The sequence below is a fragment of the Prunus avium genome, chromosome 1, assembly GCF_965620075.1.
Source record: "Prunus avium chromosome 1, drPruAviu1.hap1.1, whole genome shotgun sequence".
Classification (NCBI taxonomy): domain Eukaryota; kingdom Viridiplantae; phylum Streptophyta; class Magnoliopsida; order Rosales; family Rosaceae; genus Prunus; species Prunus avium.
This window is the reverse complement of record NC_142284.1, coordinates 36277312-36299294: the sequence shown is the minus strand read 5'-3', so window position 1 is coordinate 36299294 and position 21983 is coordinate 36277312. Positions and strand designations below refer to the sequence as shown.

Below are 21983 nucleotides of genomic sequence, written 5' to 3'. Positions count from 1 at the left end.
TTTATTTACTTGATTTAAAATAATCAACTGTAAACATTCTCTCTTTCTTCAAAGAATCGAAACCTTATTTTTATTCAAATCCATCTTGGGCTCCAAAAGTCTAACTGTACTGTACACAAACGAGAGCTTTTAATGGTGAATGTTGATATTTGATTCTGAATTAGTTTATGTTTTAAAATCAACATGCTATCTATCTAGCTCGGGGTGGTGGGAACCAATATTATAATGTACCCTTTTCAAGCCACATTGGTTTAATCATTTAATGTAACATGCTAGCGGTACTATATGGTAAATACTAAATATGCAATTGTGAATAGCATGATTCTAATACGGTGTTAGTTGGATTAGCGTTTTTGGTGTGTTTTCAAGTAGTTCTAGATTCAAGTCTCCATAGTACCCGTGTGTGAGTTTCCATCCTTTCCTTTCTAACTTTAGCTAAAAATAAAAAATCTCGAGGCAAGTGGATTTTTTTAAAACCTTATTATTATAAGTTATGAATGATCAAACATTCAACACACGTTTGACTTTGAGTAAAAAGAGGGTTTAGGTGTTAGGATTATAAATTAAACTGCGAGTTTATAAAAAAATGAGCACTTAATTGGCGCACGTTTAAAAGGATCAAGGCTGAAAAGTGTGAATAAGATTTGGTGATTTAGAGGTAATTTGACTTTAAATTCTCAACTAATATTTGAGGTCCAATCATGATCGATATTTAACTTGTCCATGATTAATTACCACATGGTATAATAGTGTCTCCATAGGTGATTACGTTGAAAAAAGGATCATGAACTTGATCCATCAAAAGATTTTTCCTTTTAAATTCATGAACAAGCTAGAGCTTAGCGATAATTAATGTTGATGTGGTTTGACTTTAAATTCATAAAACTTCATGTCTAGCCAAACCGGCCAAATAGCTCTAGGACAGCTAGGATATATATCAATAGACTCTACATGGGTTTCAACTGCCTAATTTGATTCACTGCCTCATATGAAGACTATTGATATTTATGACTACATAATAAATAAAAATATTGCCACACCCACAATAATTATTGTGAGATATTTACGAATATACCCATTCTTAGCACCAAAAATATAAATAAACACTGCACCATTTAATTTCTATAAACAAACCCAAAAAATAACAGCTGGCTCTATTTAATTTAATTTTGATTATTAAATTACTTTGATGCCCTATTGAGTGTTTTGGGTTTTTTTAATGAGATTTTGCGATTGGGCTTGTTTTAAGAAATTAATGGTAGTTTTATAATTCATAAGAAGTTAAAAGTCTGTTTGTTATGTTGTAAATGAGATTTGGGTGTATTTCTAAAATTCATTTCATATATGATATTTTTATAATTTGAACCCCTATATTGGGTATAATAATAAATCCCCCTAATTTTTTATCGTAGTTTCTAAGTATTAAAAAAAATCTCAATTCTGTTGTGTGGATTTTGCATTTATGAGAGTCCGCGCGTGGTTAGACACGTCTGCCAAGCCACTCGTCTCGCCATTTCAAAACCCCACCAACTTCATTTTTATTTTATTGAAAAAATCGACCAAGTTCCCGAAAAGAAAAGAAACTGTTAATTGTTTTTTTTTTAATAAAAAAATTTCGGACGAGATTGGTTACTTTTACCACCAACTCCAAAGCATACTCATAATTTCTAGCCGGAAGGACTTATTGCCGGCAACTGGATTTAAACACTGATAAAGCTACACACAGTATAGAAACTTTACCAACTAAACCAACCATCGTTGATAAGAAACTGTTAATTATTTGTTAAAGAAAGTTTCGGCATTCAGTTTCGGTAATTGCGAATTTACTGGGTCTTTTTTTAGCTTTTTAATTTGAAGCCTCCAAAGATTATTCCATCAGCTTTATTTTACTAACTTTTTCTGTAGTTGGGGAATATTGTTTATTCCACGCGCCTCCGTGAGGCCTGTGATCCTCAGCAAGAGGAAGCGATCATGTGAGACAAAGTGCATAGTGGTCCCACCCGGCATGCGCTCTAAGATCCCCACACGCATTTAGAGGGCGTGAGCTCCAATCATTCTACCCTGCCCTGCCTGCCTCTGCCTGTTTGTGTGACTGTACCCAAAGTTTTGAAGTCCCTTCCCTTGTTATATTTGCCCTTCCAAAATCCCACCTTTTAATCTCTCTCTCTCTCTCTCTCTCTCTCTGAGTCTCTCTGTTGTGACCGATTTTGTTTTGATTGTTGAAGCTGATTTTTGCAATCATATTCTGGGGTTTTCCGTGTTGTTGAGAGTCAATGACAGCTCCAAACATGGCGACGATTGCTGCTTCTCTGGAGAGGTCTCTCCAAAACTGCTCCTTGAACCACCCTCATCACCACCAGCAACAGCATCAGAGCAGCAGCTGCATCTTCACAGGCGGTGAAGGGCAAAGCTCAAGCGTTACGCGGCAGGGAAGGTCATCGTCTTCATCCTCATCAACCTCAGATGATATTGCGCACCAGAATCAACTGCTTCCCAATTACAGCAATGACGCCACTTTAGAGCTCAACTCCCATGTCTCTCTTCCTTACCATTGGGAACAATGCCTCGATTTAAAGGTTGGTTCTTTTCCCTCCTCCTTCTTCAACTAAGAAAACCCATGTTTTTGTTTGGTCTTTTTTCTTTTTCCTTTTTCAAGCTTCAATAAATGCAAAAACATGGCAGATCTTGCAACTTCTTCAATAAATTCCTCAACTTTCTGAATGCACAGGGGAGCTTTCACTCATGGTTTGTTGTATTTAATGCTGTACTCTCTCTTTAATTTCATTAATTGCTTACAGTATTTAATGCTTCATGCTCTCTTTAGTTGAAAGCTAAGAAAAACAGGAAAGCCCTTTCTTTTACAAATCTCAGAGTGAAGATAGGGTACCATACCAGACACCAAAAATCCCCAGAAAGGGAAGAAGCTTTTCTTTTTCAAAGCTTTTTACTTTTCACTGCCCTTCAATTTTTTCCTTTAGACGACAGGAAAAAAAGAAAAGCTTCACTGGTTTTGACATTCCTGTTGGTACATTTCAGTAAAAAGAGATGAACTTTTTTCTTTTCTGTGTTTGATCATCTCATGATAGATTTTCCTCTCCTGGTTGCAATAAAGGAGAACTCTGTTTGGTTTGCAAACTTTGCATTTTGTCAAACGAGAGAAACTTTTAAAAATAAAAATAAAAATCTGGGCTTTATGATACATAGTCGTTTTCAATAGCCAGTACATTTACTTGTTCAACTTACAAAGCCAACAAGTACAAAGACCAAATTTTTTGTTCAAGGTGCTGGTGTTAATTAATTGTATGATGATGGGTTTAATTCTAATTAATGTTTAATTATTTGCAGACAGGGGAGATTTACTACATAAACTGGAGGAACGGGATGAAAGCAAAAGAAGATCCGAGAGCAAGAGCAGAATACAGTGGAGAATACTACTCAGAAGACGAAAATAGCTCCTATGATAGCGAAGAGTCTTCGACTGAGACGTCGCCATCTTCGTGCAGACAGAGGTATCAGCTGCAGCAGATAGAGAATATTAACAATAACGAGCACAATAATATTAACAATAATAATAATAATAATGTGTTGGTAGTGGCTGGCTGCAAAGCCTGTCTCATGTATTTCATGGTTCCAAAACAGCTCGAAGACTGCCCCAAATGCTCTGGTCAACTTCTCCACTTTGATCGATCCGAAAATGGCTCCCCATGATCATCCATGACATTCATTTCTCTTCAATTTCTTACCCCACTTTTTTTTTGTTTTGTTTTGTTTTGTTTTGTTTATTTCTTTCTCTATCCATCCCGTAAACTAGAAGCCATTTGTGCTCTAAAAAGCTCCACTGAGTCTGAGACTCTGAATTGATAAACAGATTACAAATGGGTTATTAGTTTGGTGGTTGTTGTTTAACTAATCCTTTGTTTTTTTAATTTTGGTTGAATTGTTTGGGATAGAGGCCATAGATGAGACCCTACAGCGCCAGCGTAGAAACAAGGTAGCAGGAATTATATTTGGTAATATGATTGCGACGTGTAGGTTTCCTTCTCTTTTGTTCCATGATCATCTCTTATTTTATTTATCTTCACATTTTCTATATATATTTATTTATTTATTTATTTATTTTTATCCAGATTATTCGTTATTATTTAACAAAGTGCTCATCAATCATATCATGATCATGAGAAACTCCCAATAATTCCGCTAAGAATTTATTACGCAAACTCTGGAATTTGTTTCCTTGGAGGACAGATATTAATGGATGTCAATGTTTGTCATACGCATATATGGTAGTTTTTCTTTCTTATCCGATAATTTGATTTGTCAAGCTGTTACACTAAAATCAGGACCATGACCATCATGTCATTCAATCAATAGAGCCGATGAACTGGAAGCACGTTTTAGAGTGTTGATTGATAGTTAACAACTGAAAATGCTACATTATTTACAAGCAACTTGTAGTTCATGTGGTCAAAAGCGTTTATCTTTGCATTTGAGGCCCCATTCATCACGCACATATGAAATTAATTTACTAAGAGCTAATTAGTAATCCAATATATGGTTGAGTCATTTATTTATGCAAGTGGTAGGTCCTAGGTCCTAGCCTTAGTTAGGTATAAGGGTTAATCCTTTATTTACAATACACCGAAATATGTAAGCTTTGTTGTAGCTGTCATGTAAAGCACTATTTGTCCACACATCCAAAACCAAAGTTTAAATATCTCCCCTCTTCCTCTTTGGTACCTAATTAACATATTATTGACAATGCTTACTATTCTTGGTTGGAATTTTATTAATTCGTTTTATATTAATTAATGATTTTTCCCATCGAAAGTCAAGGATCACATAAAATATAATTTGTATGAGCCAACTATATTCCAAAATCCTTCAATGCACGCGTAAGTAGTGGATGGAGTGGGTTTTGCTAAAGTAATGGCGTGTAGCTGAACGCAAAAGCTTTGGCGAAGAAAAAATCAATTAAACCAAAGTCAAAATTTTAATTTAGGGTGTCCAAATAAATAAATTGCGGCCGCCTTTACCTTTCCAAAGTTTCCATAGCCTAGAAACTTTCCTTGGCCATGCCTATGCCCATCGTCGAGGACTCGAGGTGTGTTTGTTTAATTTGGTAAACTGATTTATACCAGAGAAAACCAATCTAATAGGGACATTTATTAAGATTAGTAATAAATAATTTGAAGATTTTTGTAGAATTTTGATATAAAAAAATATTTGTAGAATTTTACATTGAATGAGTCTAATCCCAATGGATGGTATAAAAAAAAGTCAGCGCTAAACAGTTTTGCTCTGAGAATTCTTTAAAATATTCTTGTAATATAATAATAATATGCTTTTTAAAAGTTTTAATGTGCTTGCTACTGTAGTTTGTGGGTTTCTCTTGTCATACAATTTCATCACTTCGTGTGGTTTCAACTTCCAAAAGTCAAGGGATTAATTTCCTAATTAGTTAGAAGATTAGGGATCGTATAAAAATGTATTAGGATTTGGTATTTGTTGCAGGCAGAAACACAAACCGGAGTTTCCACCATGAAGTGGAAGAGATCATAAGCATGCAGGACAAATTCTGTGCAAATAAAATTCTGAGTCAGGGAGAATATCTTCCTTTTTCCTTTTCACTTTCAAAAGATGACAACTTTGAGGGTCCCAAAATGCATGATGGTTGGTCGACCTTACCGAGTTTAATTTCAACACTCCTCCACCTCCTATGTCCATGTTCTAATCGACCTTTACTACTATCAGCACAGAGAATCCTTGGTACAAAAGGTTGAATACCATGCTGTATCGTTTGACCTCCAGACCATAAATCATTAGTTTTTTGCCCAAACATTATAAGTTTTGTCCCATGATGTGATGTGTTCTTGTCGTCTTAATGCAGATTTCTATCACTATTTTGTTTATGTTCTTTCTATTGCAGCACGTTATTGGAGAAGATCTATAATAACTTTTGAAAGGAACTGAAAATATTTTGTTTGGAAATGTTCACTGTGTCATTTAGTCATCTTATGAAGGAAAACTTTCCCCATAAAAAGTTGGGGGGGAAACTTTCTTCTAGGGCCATTTCAAGCAGAAAAACTTGTATGAAACAAGGATAGCATTGTTTTGCTAATCTCGATCAATCACAAAATGACACGTGAAAAAGTTATCATGCATGACATACCAATAGAACTTGTATATATATATATATATATATATTTAAAATGTACACAAAAACCATATGCTTAAATATTTATATATATGTAATGTAAGTGGTTACTTTGAATTCTGCAGAGTGAGCTATGGCGCTATGGAATTTTAAGAGAGAGTGATTTTAGCATCAAAATTTTGAAATGGCGAAGAAAAGACAAATCTGACTCACCTAATCTCATCTCCGAGTGTTTATAGATAGGTATCCGAATTCCGAAGCGAATCCAAATATCACTTTCAAAACTTTGGCTTCCGGCATTTGTAAAGTTCATTACTGCATTCATTGTGCATATCGCCACCAAATCTGATCCATGTCCTCACTTTGATTCTCCTACAAGAGAAAGTGAGCCTCTGCAAATGACAAGGAGCCTTGAAAAGCGACATTTGCATATGTACAGTACACACTAATGATGTTACCATTGTAAAAAATGTTTTTACAGTAGAGTTGAATAATTGAGTTATTGATAATATATATACATGCATGGTGCATATGTTGTTTGCTCTGTGTTTGTAGAGTTTCGAGGCCCTCCCTCCTAAAAGATTCGAATTTCAGAGAGACAGAGAAAGATGGATGGTGATGGTTGAATAATTTGGTACAATAGAAAGAGATCAGGTAAGATGGATGGATGCATGTATATATATATATATGGTCCAAGAAAGAATATATATAGCTGGCTGGCTGGGACTAGTGTGGAGAAAACAAAGGAAGCTTTCCTGGTTAGTTGGCAGAATTAAAGGAATCTATGCATCAAAGAGTGCACTGTGGCACTGTGCCCTCTGTGGACTCTGGGCTCTGTATATTATGCAGATGAGTGAAGTTGAAGGTGAAGGTGGTGAGACTGTGACATGTATGTATGTTATGTTATATGAGACAGTGAGAGAGAGAGAGAGAGAGAGAAGCAAAGGAAAGGGAAGAATTAAAACCTCTCTCTCTCTCTTCTCTGTGTCTTAATAATTTCTCTCTCTTTCTTTGAGTGAGTATTGAGTTGCATTGCATTGCATGGTCAAAGACAAAGGGACTGATACTGGTAAGTACTGGACTGGAGCCTGGAGAGGGTAACTGATAAGGACCCTCTTATTATTTACAAGCCTATATATATTATATTTTGAATTTACCGTCTATCCTTTTTTTTTAATGATCCAGACGTTTCTCTGTAGAGTCTGTACATATGGAATCTCTGTTTGTCGTTTTCTCTATCCCCCACTCCTTGTGTGTTTCTTCCATTTTGCATCTTAAATTTCAAACTACTTAAAAGTATGTCCCCATCTTTAATTTGGCAAATATTAATTGTATGCTTTTACTTCAACTAATCCCACTTAACCACCCTTTTATTCCTGCTTAAATATTAGCCACGGCAGTGTTCTCGACCAACTGTCAGTGAGGCAGTAAGGAACAAATTAACATATAAATCCAAGAAAACAGAGGATAAATGAATAACAAAACCGAAACCGAGCAAGTGTGCCTCCACTGATTACATACACATATATATTATTCTCTTATTCGGATGTGCGTACGTTATTACCGTGTAGACGCCATATATGGTAAACAAGCATGGAGGAATAGTACAACATATACAACGTCCATACAACATCCAGATATTTGCATAGGATAATTTCCGTATATATATGTATGTCAATCGCATTGTGAACATCAAGATTGTAAAGAGGAATTGAAGGACTCAGAAAGACATAATCCATCTGCTATAGCTAACCTAAGAAGCAGTTGCAGTACATTATCAACTTGCTTTGAGATCTTACGCTAGAATATATATGTATGTAATGTAACATAGAGTTTATGATTTCTCACGTTGAGTTACAATGGTTTTGGTAAAGGATTCAAATTTTCTTCTACTTTTTGGCTGAATTGGTAAAGGATGAATTGTTAGGTGAGATTGTGTTAGAAAGGCCAAACATTGTGCAGGTCAGGTTAGGTTGGGTTACATGGTGGATGGGCTTTATTTCTGATTCTGAGCAGTTATTGTTCTGGGACGAACACTAGGCGTTCCATGGGTCCAGCCCATAACTTTCTACGGCGACATTTCTGAATGAAGTAGGTGGCTGCTATATATTCAACTTCCTCCAGTCAGTGCACTGGGTTTTCAGCTAGCTTCCCAATATCACTATGAATTTTGGAGAGTGAGAAAGTCAGTGTGCGCGAGAGAGTTAACTGGGGAGAAGATGCAATTACTCGGTGATTTATAGCTATGTTGTAGATTTAGAGATGCAGCATGACAATTGAATGACTAAAACTTAGTCTAAACACACCAACTCTGGAATCCACTTGGAAGAAAAAGAGGAAACCTCAAGTTTATTGAATCTGAAAATAACATAACATAACCCTAGCCACGGAGAAAAACTTTCCTGGCATCGGGATGCCATATCAGTTTTCCAACTCATTATCCCAAGCCAAAAGGATACTGCCACCTACCAATCTTCTTTACAAACTTTTAAAAACATATTTTAATAACAAAAAATCAATCAAAAAGTAAAGTTCCTCTCTCAGCCAATCTCTACATCCGAGCCAGCCCTTTTACTTCCCAATTAATTTTTTTCTTCTCAAACTCAATTAATGTTTTACATTCCACTTTCTTGCACAATACCCTCCCATTCCCACCTCTTTCCTCTTCTATGCAAAAACCCTTCTTCAAAGTCGTCCTTTTCTCTTCAGTGACCCCTTCATACATACACACAAGGTTTCGATTTCTCTATTTTTCTTTTTTGTTAAAATTTTTTTTTTACTGTAATCTACTGGTTTTCATTGTTGTCCATGTTCTATTTGTGGGTAAACTACTGATTTTGCAGTTTGAGATATTTATTTTTGTTTCTCATGTTATCCTTTGTTTTTTTTTTCTTAGTTTAATCTTTAAAATAACTTTTGAAATAGAAGGATGTGATCAGTAATTTATTTTTGTTATTATTGTAAAAATTGCTTACTCTTCATGTGAATTTTGATTTCCTGTAAGTGTAAAGCTAATTTACATGCTATGTATATATCTCTTCTTACCTTTTGAATTTTGTTATTTTGTTATATGAAATACAAAAGGTTGTTGATTTGGATCATGAAATCTAGTTGTCAAAAGGAAAAGTTAGAAACAAATGAAGAGAAAAATTTATTTGACAGTGACGAATTAAGAGTGGGAATGTTGGTGTGTAATGAAGTTGAAGCATATAATGCAACTCTTATGCATTAAAGAAATGATTTAGCATTTGTAAAGGAAATATTCGAAGAGATGCAAAATACAATATTCGACAACATGACTATTTTTGTTCAAAGCAAGGGTGTTATGATGACCTTTGTGAAGTGAAGATAGTTCATCAATTGGATACAAGGATATGTTGTAGGGCTTTAATTCGATTCACTGTGGATGATGGTGTGTGGAAGATAAGTCATATATATTAAAATCATAATCATGAGTTTGCTAAGCTTGAAAGAAGACAATTTCTCAAATCTGGTCGAAAGATACAAAAGGCTCATGCAAATGTTTTGTCTTCTATGGTTGAAGCTGGTATAAGGCCAACAAAGTCATATTCGTATTTGGCAAAAGAAGTTGGTGGTGCTGAGAATGTTGGGTGTACTAAGAAAGATTGTCTAAATTATTTGCATAGGAAGAAGGAAGAATTGATTGAAATGAGGGGATGCACAAAGTTTGATCAATCATTTTAAGCATAAACAAGTTGATGATCCTAACTTTTTTCTATAGTGTTCAAGTGGATTAGTGTACTCGGATGACAAATTTTTTTTTGGAGAGATGGTAGATCAAAGTTAGACTATGATTGCTTTGGAGATGTTCTATGCTTTGATACTACATTTTGGATCAACAAATACAACTTAATCTGTGCTCCATTTGTGGGAGTTAATCATCACTAGAAAAATGTCTTACTTGGTTGTGCTTTTTTATTGGATGAAAGCACAAAATTATTTGTTTGGTTGTTCGAAACTTTTTTTGAGTCAATGGGAAACAAACATTCAATAACCATTTTCACGGATGAGGATAAAGCAATGGCAAATGCAATTGAGATTGTATTTCTACAAACACGCCATCAATTATGTACTTGGCATATCGCTAAAAATGCTACACAACCACTTGCTGGTCTTTATACTAACCCAAAGTTAGCAAATATTCAACAAATGCTTTTATGGTTGTTTGAGTGAATCAGAATTTGAAGCCACATGGGGTCACATGATTAAAACCTTCAAGCTTGAGAATCATTTGTGGCTATAAAAGTTATATTCACTTAGAAGAAAATGGTGTTCTGCTTTCAACTTAGATTATTTCTCAGCTAATATTAGATCTTCCCAAAGGGTTGAGAGCACAAACAATATCTTTCATCGGATTTCTAGAAAAACAATGAGTCTCAATAGTTTTTGTTGAAACAAAAAATTCGGCCAAATAAATCTTATCATTTATTTCAAATAAAAATTAAATGATAAACTCAAACCAACATGGGTTCCCAAAATTTTGGGATATCTGTTATGTTTCAAATTGGTGAGGGTAAAGCTGATCAGCACTTACTTGAAATTCAAAAAGTGTTGTTTTTTCAAAGGAGTCTTATCTAGTTGGCCTATAAAAAGGCTACAACATAAAAAGAAAAAAAAGGAAGGAGAAAGCGAACGACATATTAAAAAAGACTGCAAGAGAAATTAGAGCAGTGCAAAGAACAGAAAAAAATTGCTACAGGTATACTATCATCTCTATTTTCTTTTCTATACTGGGCATGACATGCCACAAATCCATGGTTGAGAAACCCTGAAATTACTTGGATGCAAATCCATGGGTGAGAAACCCCGACATTATTTGGATGCAAATCCATGGGTGAGTAACCCTAAAGTTATTTGGATGTAAAAATCCATATGGGTGAGAAACCCAAAACCTCTGCAGATAAAAAAATCTGGAAAATGGGTTCAAAGATCCATGGCAATTAGCAAACGAAAGGGGTTACACCTCTACCTCTTGGACACTCTGACCAATTATCTCCCTCTCTATTTGAGAAAGCGGTATAAATTACTTTTTCTATTTGAGTACACTGCATCAAAAGGAAAAGAAGAAGGAAGTTAGTTGCCTTACAAACAAACAAACAAACAAAAAAAAAAAGCCCAAAATAGAAAAATGGGCTGGCAAAAATAATTGCCCATTAACTCTCAAAAGCCCATAGTATTTAATGGGTGATCCAAATAATTACCCATTAAATTTACAAAGACCCAAATTGCCTATTATATGGTTCATGGATCAATTTTAAAAATCCTCATAGCCATGTTTGGGTCCAAGTACAAATGTCAATTTGAGAAAATTAGTGGGTTAAATAAAATTTCTCATTATTTTTCTTGGATATTGACAAAAAGAAAAATGGTACAAAACCATCCAATTTTTCCCATGGGTCACCTATCCATACAAATTTCATTGAGATTAAATTCAAATCTCTCAAACACAAATTCTCAATTAATGGGCCACACTTACCTATTAAGTTCTAATTTTTCCCATAGGTCATCTACCTCTGAAAATTTCCAAATTATCTCAAAGACACAAATTCTAAATTATTGGGCCACACTTACCCATTAATTTTCTAAATTGAAACTACGTCGGTTTGATTCCATCAAGGGTACGTAGGCAGTCTAGCATCCCACTGGTTACATCAACCAAATTTGAATCACTGGTTACATCAACCAAATTCTCACAAATCAAATCTCTCTCCATACAAATCATTTCCGAACTATGTTGATTTGATCCCTTCAAAAGGGTACATAGGCAATCTAGAGAATCAATCTAGATACAACCGCCCAAATCTCAAATCCAAACAGAATCCCAGATTTATTCTTAACCAAATTCGCCCCAAGACACATATCAAAATTGAATCACTGGTTTATTCAGCTAAATTCACTCAAACTCTTTTTTCAATCAAATTCATACAAATCCTCCCTTTTGCAATGAGTCATTTATTCATTGCCAATCTTTGAACTACGAGTGGCTTGATTCCCGCAAGGGATACGTAGGCACCCTGAGGTTGGACTTGGGAGCAATGGCAAAACCAAACACACACGCTCTGTTTCTTTATGATGAAATCAAAGGGTGTTCCCTTGAAGTAAGGGATTGTAATTAAGAGACTTGCGTCTCGAATGGGTCGAATCTAAAATAATAAAACCCCATTATTTAATTAGTGGTGGTAAAATTATGTTGGGAGGTTCACATTTTTCTTCAACAATTTTGTGCAACACTGTGAGCAAAGAACAACATATATTAGATTGACAGAGTTGGAAGAGGATTTTCGTTGTAAAAATGGAATGCCTCATCTTAAAGCAAAGAGTGGTATCTTTAAGCAAGTAGCTAGTGAGTATACCATTAAGATCTTTCCATTCTTTGAAAAGGAGCTGTTGGGTTGTTTTGAGGTTAGGTTGGATGAAGTTTGTAATATTGGTACAAAATATGTTTTTGAAGCAATTGAAGAAGGCCATGAAAGGGTTTACAAAATCCATTTTGACTCCATAACTTTCAATATTTCTTGTTTGTTTAAGTTATTTGAAATTAAGGGATTGCTATGTCGTCATGCCCTGAAAGTGTTAGATTCCAAAAATATCACAAGTATACCAAGTCAACACATATTGAAGAGATGGACTAAAGGGGCCAAGAAAGGAATTGTGGTGAATAGTGACTTATGCGAATATTATAATAAGAAGGCGATATCTGCCCAATCATTGCGCCTGAGTGAGCTAATGCATGACGCAAATAATGTTGTTAGTATAACATCATTATCTAATTCAGGAACAAGACTTGTCAAACAAAAGTTAGCAGAGGTTATGATGTTACTTGAAAGTGATATAGAAATTACAAGATCAAAGGAAAATTTGAATAACATTGGTGACCAAACTCTTCATGATGTGCCCATTGCTAAGCCACCAGTTTTGAATCCCCCCACCATAAGGGCTAAAGGCATAACAAATGCTAGGATAAAAAAATTAATTGGAGAAGAAAAGAAAAAAAAAATGTAAGAGTTGGAAATTCCTCTCGAACTTCAGGGCCTACCACCACGGCTGCTAGTAAGAATTATTTTCTTTAAGTTGTTTTTAACTAGATTGATATTAATTAGGTTTTAGCTATTTTTTCTGGTAGTTTTAATTTCATGTGCTAATAATTTTTTTTGTAGGCCAACATGAGCAAGAAACCAACAGTGTTCCACCTCATTCAACCCATTATCATCCATCATTTCATCACTTTGGTGTACTTATTCTTACACTTCATTATTTTGAAGGTTAATTTTAATGTTTATCTCCTAATGTTATATGTATTTTTAGGATATTCCAAGCCAAATTTTTGGACATTCGAATTTTCAATTTACAACCATGCTTCAAGGAAGTGATCAAATGCCTTACTTGATTTAGGTATATGAATTTAATATATACTCATGGGATAAAGAAATCAGATATTTCTAACTTCAGATTATTTTATGATACATTAGGATTCATCTACAACTGTGAATGCAAATTTCACATTTGGACAATCAACTAATTTAAATCAGGTTTGACTCATGATATAAAATTTACTTTTAATTATGTTAATCTCCATATTGATTCATGGATTAAATTGTGACGCATAATGTGTATTTCAATGGTTTGAACCAATTGCGTTGGTGGTAAGACTGATAAGGGCTGGTTGATGTTTTTTTATGGGTTTGAAATCTATCTCAAGATTATGACAATAGGTACATAGAGATTGTCCTTACATTTTTTTTATTTCGAATATGAACGTCTGAAGGATATGCTATGCTTTGTATTAGTTTTCTAATTTTTGGTTGGACATCATATTTGAATAGGTGTAATGTGCTCATTTTGATGTATAAAGGCCAACATATTTTGCAAAGGAGAACAATATAATCTTTAGTTTGGCAAAATTACATTTTTGTAGATGTGACGTAGTGTTCTCCTTTTCTTTTTGCGATGTTATTTGGCCAAGGTTACGCTTTTGTACAAGGGAATAATTCCACACTCCCTTTCCTTTTTGTTGTATTATTTGGCCAAAAGACTACTTCTGTACATGAGATTAAGTTTGTGCTCTTCCTTGATATGTTATTTGAAGAAGGATCAGTCAATTATAAATCCATTCATGCCAGTCACCCATGTTACACTTGATCAAAGAAAGAAAAAAAAAACTTCTTTGAGTTATTGATATTGGACAGAAAGAAAAAAAAAACTTGAGTTATTAATATCATAAACAAAATTGTACAACAAACCAAATTTTATTAGCATTACTTCATTATAAAATAAAAAAACAAATGTCATTATTTGTAGCAATAAAATACATCACTTCATTAAAAAATTATAAAACAATTTTATGGATAGAAGAAAGGAAGGAGAAGGGATTGACTAGAGGCAAGAACGACTTTGAACAGATGGAAAGTTTTTGCATATGAGAAGTAAGAGGGCTGGTAAAAAAATAAAGAATGTAAAACATTAATTGAGTTTGGGAAAAAAAAAAATTAATTGGGTAGTAAAAGGCCGGGCACGGATGTAAAGATTGGATGAGAGAGAAACTTTACTTTTTGGTTAATTTTTTTGATTAAAATATATTTTTAAAAGTTTGTAAAAAAGATTGGCAGGTGGCAGTATCCTATTGACATATCCGTGCCAAGAAAGTTTTTCTCCTAGCGACGGGTTTAAAGTTGTTTAAATGCCCTACAAACTCTAGGAATAAACGAGGAATTAAAATAAGAAAAATAACAAAATTTCCAAAAATTGTTAAAACACAAAATCTGAATTTTGGGCGGTTAAAAGATCTCGGATGCTTGAAAATTCCATACGTCATGGCAAAGTGATGAGTTTTACTTGTGACGCCATTCTCTTCGAATCAACAAGTCATGGGCCCAAATATGAGCTCGAGGCCCAAACTTACAGTTTTTCTGGTTTGCCCTTATGCACGCATCTCTCCAACTCCTCTTCATTTGCTTTTGTCATATGTTCTACATCATTTAGTGAGATCTTTTTGTTGTTGTTCATATTGTTTGACATAATGGAGAATTTGATGGCAGATGTAGTTACGCTATTGAACCATGTTAAATCCCCCAAAAAAAGGTGATAGCACCATGATCAAACTCAACCATTTGTGACGTGGAAACTAAGCATGACTCTATTGTAAAGATTTACATGAGCCGATTGAATGTGTTGCATCTAAGTCACAAAATATGTCAAATATTTCATTAAACTATCATACTAGGGCCAAAGGGGGCACATGACCTAGGGTGGCCATTGATACTTTATTTTTTTCCTTCCTAAGAGCATTTTTTTTTTCTTTCCTAAGAGCATTCACATTGGTAGTGTATAAAGGTGGATGTATGCTAAATTTACACCTATTGCCACTAGAAGTTGCTGTAGTGGGAGGATGTAAACGCTTGTATATAAATACATTGGCCATCGAATGTGTATAAAAAGATGCTAATTTACATCAATTTTTACACCCATTTTGCGGATCACACAAGCAAGAAATGAGGAGAGAGGAGAGAGTAGAGCTGCTGAAAAGGTTCAGCCACTCTCCCTGTACACACAAGTAGAAGGATACTCTCCAGACAAAGCAACAAGCAGTCCCCATGGAAGACAAAGTGCAAGATGGCTGAATGCATCCTCCAACTGTCACCAAATGAGTGGTCAAGATTTTTTTTTAATTAAAAAAAATCAAGGCTTAAATGTCAAAATAGTCCTTGTATTTTAACCATTTGGCCAATTTAGTCCCTGTGTGTTTAATTTGGCCAATTTAGTCATTGTGTTTTACTCCGTTAGCTAATGTTGTCCATTCCGTTAAATTATTGTTAAAAAAGTTCATTAAAGTTTTAGAAATTATTTAAAAAAACTGTAATTGTTCTAAATAAATATAGAAATTACAAGGTCACTTTAATGATAAACAAAATAAAGGCCTGCAAGCCTCAAATTCTCCGATTGATCAACACCGATTCAAACCCTCTAATAAAAAACTTATCCGATTTGCATCAACCCCGCCAGTCTCTTCTACATGCCCATAATACAATCCATGGGGTGGATGAAAACATTAGCAAGAGCAAAAGGGTCCTGACAGCCATGAAAAGAAGGATGAACATAAACAAATGAATTGTTGGCTCTTGCAATCATGCTTATCCTTTATCAAGCTTACCCGCTAGCCTACTGTTGCACTGCCTTGTGCTTATTTTTGTTTCTCTTAAAAAAAGATTAACAAAATAAGAAAATTTTAAATTTTTATAAAAAAAAATGGAAACCCAACCTCTAAACCCTCTTCTTCTCTCCAGCAGCCGACACCAAACCACCATGAGCCATCCCAACCAGCCACTTCCCCCCTGGAATGTGGTGCGTATTTTATTTTTAAATTGAAATTTCATGTTTTATTAAATAATTATATATTTTTAAATAGTTTAAATAACATTTATGAATTTTTTAAACAACAGTTTAATGAAATGGAAAATATTGACTAACGGAGTAAAACACAAGGACTAAATTGACCAAATTGAAAATACGGGGACTAAATTGGCCAAATGGGTAAAACACAGAGATCATTTTAACATTTAAGCCAAAAATCAATGCCCATATTTAATTGCATTGAAAAAAAAAAAATCAATGGCTCTTTTCATCCAATGGCCCTTATTTATTCTTTCAAATTGAATGATGAAGATTTATTTTTATCCAAAGAAATCATATCTTCTCTGAAATGAAATTTTTTAGGTTCATTTGTTTGAAAAATAAAATAAACCTCACACACCAAAAATTAATTTTAAAATTGAAATTTTAATTGCATTATTAAAATTTAAGAATGTGCAGTTGATTGGAGAATGTTACGATGCTGTCTCTCTGAGTTTTTTGTTTTCTATTGGTCTCTTTTTGAAGTAGAGAACAATACAAAAGTACCTAACCTCTACGATATGCGCATGTAATCTCAATCCAAATTTATAAGATTGAAAACAGAGGATATATGAATTACACGAAATCTGTGACAATTAGACTTGCTTTGAAATCTGACACAAGGTTTAGGAGGTGATATCCCAGGCCTTTTCAAAATAATCAATCTGCACAGCACCTAATAAGTTTATGATTAATCATTTTGATGAGGGGTTTTGCTCAACTTCCTTCAGCTGACTTGAATGGAGGATAGAGTGCTGACCCTCAGGTAAGCAGTAAGCTCCTGTTTCTCTTTGGGTTTTCTTTTCTTCTTCTCTAAATTGGCAGTGGACTGTTAGGTGACCTTCTATAGAATGACAGGTGGAACTTACATGGTGGTTAACTTTCTGTTTATGTATTTGATTTTGTTTTGGTTGATTTATTGCTCGAATTTTTATGGGAAGATCAATTCAAATTCTAATACTAAAATGAAGCCAAAACACGATGGAAATGAGAAAAGCATGTTCCACATGATTTCCACTTAGACTCAGCGGGTAGTCAATTATATAGTTTATATATACAGCTAACAGACATAACCCTTTTCTCGGTTCTGGTTTTCTAGCCTTTGCACTAAGCTAGGATTGAAGTCGAAAAGCAGAGCAATGAGTTACAAGCCTGTTCCTGGTGAGCCTCCACCCCCACCCCCGCCAGGCAAGTGATCAAGTCACCAACCACATTTTCTTTAACCACCCTTCTGGTTCATGTTATATGTACTAATTGCTTGTTTTCACAAATACAGGTTCCTGGCCTCCGCCGCTGCCGCCATCAGACTACCCTCCTCCACCAGGCCCCCCACCCCCGCCGCCGCCACCATCAGACTACCCTCCACCACCAGGCCCCCCACCGCCGCCACCTGGCTATCAGGGTTACTTTTATCCTCCGCCACCGCCAAACCCAACTCCACCCCCGCCCCCTTCACACCAAGAGGATGGTGACCCTGACTGCTGTTCAGTCCTCAAAGGCTGGTATGTGCATGTTCTTCATATCCTTCTGTTACCACCAGCTCTTAAATTGTTTGATTTGATCATCATATTTGGCTTGAATTGAATAAATGTGTGTTTTACTCTTTGTTCTTTTTCTGTTTTCTCTATAAAAAAATTAGGACAATAATTAAAATTACTTTTTGGCTTCCTTGGTTCTTCTCCCACCACTTCACTGATCCCAACCTCTCTTGTGTTGTATTTGCAGTTTGGCTGCAATTTGTTGCTGCTGGATATTGGACGCATGCTGTATTTAGGCCATTAGATGCATCTGATGTTTATTTATTTTGCTTTTGATAGATTGATTTGAGATGTCCTGCATTAGTGTTGCAGTATTACTGGAAAATTGAACCTGTAGATGCAAATTATGAAGACAAGTGCATGCTTACATGATGAAGGGGAAGGCTTTCACGTTTGCAATTGTAATCCTATATTTTAAGTTCATTTCAAAGTTGTACTTCAAAGTTGTACTTATAATATTGAAACATTAATTAACAATTTAGTATATAACCTCATTGTTTTACCAGAAAAGAACCATAGCCTCAATTGAGCTTACCTATCCAAAATCACTTCCAAACGAGAACCTTCCGTTGGAGTTCGACAAGTAAAGTTAGTGTAGGAATGCAAACTCAATTTGAACTTATAATATTTAAAACATTAATTTACACTAAAGAATATAATATGTGTACATATCTGAAACAAAGGTTACAATTTACAAACACATAAAACACACGGAAGCAAAGGATAGAATACAATGAATTACAGATTCAACTAAACCATAATCCTACAAACAAATCAACAAAACCAAAACTCTGAAAATCAAAACTCAAAGGAAGATGATGATCCTGAGGATCCAAAAGGAAAATTCATCTTCAAGCTCTAGCCAACAACCGGTTGCGCTGAATTCCCAGCTGTTCTGAAATCTGAGACACTGTCTAAGAGGTGATGGGATGCCTTTTCGAAATTAATAAATCCCATAAACCAGAATTCATGGCCATCTATGGTGACAATCTGAATGTACTTCTCTGGTGGACTCTCTTTCATGACCACAGGGTTCACTGTGCCTATATTTGACAAAGGTATCATCACCTGTTCAAGAACACAGATTTCCAGTCAATACAAATTATATCCATCAATTTTCTCAAAAGGGTTCATTTAATTCAATGTTATTTACCTTGTAGTAGCTCCAAGCTGCTTGTCCAGATGGGGTAGTGAAAGTTAAAGGACGATCGCTGCAGAAAGCAAGCCTGGCAGTTGAGAGATACAGAGTGCCAGCGACAGGACCTGTGGAACTGGAAAGGTAGCAGGCGAAGGTCTTCTTGAGCTTCTCGTTTGGATCAGTCGCGAAAATCTGCTTAAACAGAGACTCAAATCCACCTTCAGTTATGGCTCTTGCCGTCAAGTTGACCTTCCCCCAGGCAGCTTCAGAAAAAGAGGGCCCTGTTTTGAGGTTGTGCCAGATGTTTCTGGCTATGGTCTCGGCCTTGGCGCTCCAGGAATTGAACACGTGGATCGCAGGCTCAAAAGGGTTGTTTGTGGGCTTGTTTATGGGAGCGCACTGGACATAGGGTTGCTGCTGGTGGTGAATTTGCTGGTGATCAGATGCTTTCCATTGGGCGGCTCTCTGGTTGTCTGGGTGGACATTTGGGGCTGCTGGGGCTCCCATGATGTGGGTCCCATATTTCTTGGTGTCTTCCTCCTCTGCTGGAGATGATGAAGATGAATGTTGTGGCGGTGGTTGCTGAGGCGTCTGTGAGTCCTGATGATCAGTAACAGTGGCAAGGGATGGATAATTGGATTCTGGGTCTTTGGCTGCTTGAGATGATTGGTTGTGGGGGTGTGTTTCTTCTGGTATGCCTGCCATGGTTAGTGACTTTGATGAGCCGATAAATGATGGGTTTTCTTCTTTCTTTTGCTTTGTTTTCTTGTGTTTATAATCTGTTGAGAGATAAAATGAGTTTTTATAGAGTGGAAGGTTCAGGAAGTTCAAGAATATCTGAAAAAGTGACACACGGCTCTGTTATGTGAATGCCTTTGCCTTTGCCTCTGCAAGCGAAGCAAAGTGTTGTGTTTATTCAGGAAGCTAGCGGCAGAATTACAAGCTCTCGCTTGGCTTGATTGACCAGTTGTTGTGGTCAGGACAAAAATCAAGAAGCTTCGTAAGGATAATCAGTCTAAACTTGTCACCGACTGACCGCCATAAAGGCCTTTGTAATAATCTATATTATTTTGGAGGATCTTGCATTTATCCCTAACTTTTCTCTTGTGAATTTCATTTTTTTGGGCCAAAGTAATACGCTTTAAGTAACCTCATAAAGTCGATGAGCATGTCATCATCTATGCCAAGTTGTTTATATCGATCCTTCCAAAGAAAAGTGATGCATGGTAATTGACACCGACATAGCTACGTTCCCGCCAAGTGTCCTCCTCCCCAATGCAGCACTGACACTTCAAAGAAACTTTGGAGAGAAGAAAGGTTTAATATTTCATTCGAGCAGAGCACTCAACAACGCATAATCACAGAAGTCAGCAAAATCATCGGATAAGGCAAAAGAACAATGAGTTACCAACATATCCATGTTCAACATGAGCACCATCCCCCACCAGGCAAGCCATTTATGATACAATTGTAAATTTCCCCCAATTTTGGATTTGTTTAATTATCCAATAATAATCATTTGTGTTGGGTGTGTGACTATGAATATTCAGGGTACCCACAAGAGTATCCTCAGCCGCCCGACTTTCCACCTCCACCGCCACGGCCAGGGTTCCCAAATCCATCTCCTCCGCCACAAGAATCTGGATATCAGGGTTACTTCTATGAAGGGTACCAACCCCCATCAGCTGCCCCACCTCCCCTCCGCCCATACCACCACTACCACCAAGATGACTATGCCTGCGATTCTCTCTTTAGAAGCTGGTATGTATGTCTCTGCTTTCTATCTATTATATATCCTTATTAATATCTATTGTTTATGTTTATGTTCATGGGGTCCAATCCAATCCAAGTTTCTATTTTTCATCCAATTGATTGTATATTTCCTGTTTCGAATCTCCTCAATATCATCAAAGTTAAGTCAATAGTTGCATGTAACATCAAACATTGGATATTGCAAGTGAATATATGCCGTTTGTTTTGTTTATCATCTGATATCTCCCCTCGTTGGTTACAATTCGCAGTTTGGCTGCGCTTTGCTGCTGCTGCTTGTTGGAGCGCTGCTGCTTCTAGATATGCATAATAATAGCCTGCTCTGCTGCTGCCATTGTATTCTTGGTTTCTGTTTTGCTCTTGATTTCTTACAAACCTCCAAGACTAAAATTCAATCAATCTGTATGTCGTTAAACGCAGCTTGTGTTATTCTCAATAAATTAAACTGAGAAGCAAGTAGATACAATTTTATGGCTTTTATGTCAAGTGTGGTGCAACTTTGATCGAATATATAGGATCCCAAAACCTTTTTTACATTTGAGGCTTGCTTTATACATGAGTTGAGTAGGTTTGGTGATGAACGGTTGCCTTTGTCAAAAGCCCATTCTGATTCTTGGCATGCACGCTGGTTTGAAAATTGAACTTGAGCTGGTTTAAGGTATGGGAGAAAAGCTTTTGATTAGACATCAACAACACTCCACGTGAAACCCATTTTGTTGCCCATTTCCTTCCTGAATTAGTAATTACTAATTACAAGGGAGAGAGATGGTCATCCTGCCGACCTAGCTGGTTTTATCTTTCCCTGTTTCTGGCTCTTTAAGAAAGAAAATAAAGTTTGAAAATATTACAAGTATGGCAGGCTGATCATCAGTTAGGAGATTGACTATGACTAGCCCAATTCAGGCATTGACAAATGACGAACTTTGTCGATAACATTTCTTACCAACTTATTGATATGATAACATTTCTTACCAAC

The 21983-nt window shown here is 35.8% G+C and overlaps 4 protein-coding genes and 1 pseudogene across 5 annotated transcripts; 4 read left to right on the top strand and 1 right to left on the bottom strand.

Annotated features, from left to right (window-relative positions):
• Positions 1-2086: 2086 nt before the first annotated feature.
• Positions 2087-3906, top strand: LOC110760199 (ATP-dependent RNA helicase). Its single transcript, XM_021962428.2, has 2 exons — positions 2087-2576; positions 3346-3906. The coding sequence occupies exons 1-2, from the start codon at positions 2274-2276 to the stop codon at positions 3706-3708; spliced, it is 666 nt and encodes a 221-aa protein (XP_021818120.1). The 5' UTR covers positions 2087-2273; the 3' UTR covers positions 3709-3906.
• Positions 3907-9254: 5348 nt separating this feature from the next.
• On the top strand, positions 9255-13545 carry LOC148297745 (protein FAR1-RELATED SEQUENCE 5-like; annotated as a pseudogene).
• Positions 13546-17485: 3940 nt separating this feature from the next.
• LOC110760201 (uncharacterized) lies at positions 17486-18588 on the top strand. 2 transcript variants are annotated; one of them, XM_088246993.1, is made up of 3 exons: positions 17486-17722; positions 17838-18063; positions 18287-18588. In XM_088246993.1, exons 1-3 carry the CDS (start codon positions 17701-17703, stop codon positions 18333-18335), a joined length of 297 nt encoding a protein of 98 aa, XP_088103119.1. In that variant the 5' UTR covers positions 17486-17700; the 3' UTR covers positions 18336-18588. The 2 variants fall into 2 exon arrangements, with proteins under 2 accessions (XP_088103119.1, XP_021818123.1); XM_021962431.2 differs by having other exon boundaries at positions 17487-17749.
• Positions 18589-18711: 123 nt separating this feature from the next.
• LOC110760207 (GRAM domain family protein) lies at positions 18712-20156 on the bottom strand. Its single transcript, XM_021962438.2, has 2 exons — positions 19253-20156; positions 18712-19167 (listed from the first exon to the last, which is right to left on the bottom strand). Exons 1-2 carry the CDS (start codon positions 19940-19942, stop codon positions 18958-18960), a joined length of 900 nt encoding a protein of 299 aa, XP_021818130.1. The 5' UTR covers positions 19943-20156; the 3' UTR covers positions 18712-18957.
• A 248-nt stretch (positions 20157-20404) lies between these two features.
• Positions 20405-21541, top strand: LOC110760208 (uncharacterized). Its single transcript, XM_021962439.2, has 3 exons — positions 20405-20685; positions 20788-20998; positions 21259-21541. The coding sequence occupies exons 1-3, from the start codon at positions 20637-20639 to the stop codon at positions 21305-21307; spliced, it is 309 nt and encodes a 102-aa protein (XP_021818131.1). The 5' UTR covers positions 20405-20636; the 3' UTR covers positions 21308-21541.
• Positions 21542-21983: the final 442 nt, after the last annotated feature.

What these genes read in the sequence shown, in the direction of transcription:
- LOC110760201 (XM_021962431.2), top strand. Translation starts at nt 17,701, where the DNA reads ATGAGTTACAAGCCTGTTCCTGGTGAGCCTCCACCCCCACCCCCGCCA. An exon ending in TCCACCCCCACCCCCGCCAG is followed by an intron (nt 17,750 to 17,837) that starts GCAAGTGATCAA and finishes TCACAAATACAG; the next exon opens with GTTCCTGGCCTCCGCCGCTG. An exon ending in TGTTCAGTCCTCAAAGGCTG is followed by an intron (nt 18,064 to 18,286) that starts GTATGTGCATGT and finishes TTGTATTTGCAG; the next exon opens with TTTGGCTGCAATTTGTTGCT.
- LOC110760199 (XM_021962428.2), top strand. Translation starts at nt 2,274, where the DNA reads ATGACAGCTCCAAACATGGCGACGATTGCTGCTTCTCTGGAGAGGTCT. An exon ending in AACAATGCCTCGATTTAAAG is followed by an intron (nt 2,577 to 3,345) that starts GTTGGTTCTTTT and finishes AATTATTTGCAG; the next exon opens with ACAGGGGAGATTTACTACAT.
- LOC110760207 (XM_021962438.2), bottom strand. Translation starts at nt 19,942, where the DNA reads ATGGCAGGCATACCAGAAGAAACACACCCCCACAACCAATCATCTCAA. An exon ending in CAGCTTGGAGCTACTACAAG is followed by an intron (nt 19,168 to 19,252) that starts GTAAATAACATT and finishes GTTCTTGAACAG; the next exon opens with GTGATGATACCTTTGTCAAA.
- LOC110760208 (XM_021962439.2), top strand. Translation starts at nt 20,637, where the DNA reads ATGAGTTACCAACATATCCATGTTCAACATGAGCACCATCCCCCACCA. An exon ending in TGAGCACCATCCCCCACCAG is followed by an intron (nt 20,686 to 20,787) that starts GCAAGCCATTTA and finishes ATGAATATTCAG; the next exon opens with GGTACCCACAAGAGTATCCT. An exon ending in GATTCTCTCTTTAGAAGCTG is followed by an intron (nt 20,999 to 21,258) that starts GTATGTATGTCT and finishes TACAATTCGCAG; the next exon opens with TTTGGCTGCGCTTTGCTGCT.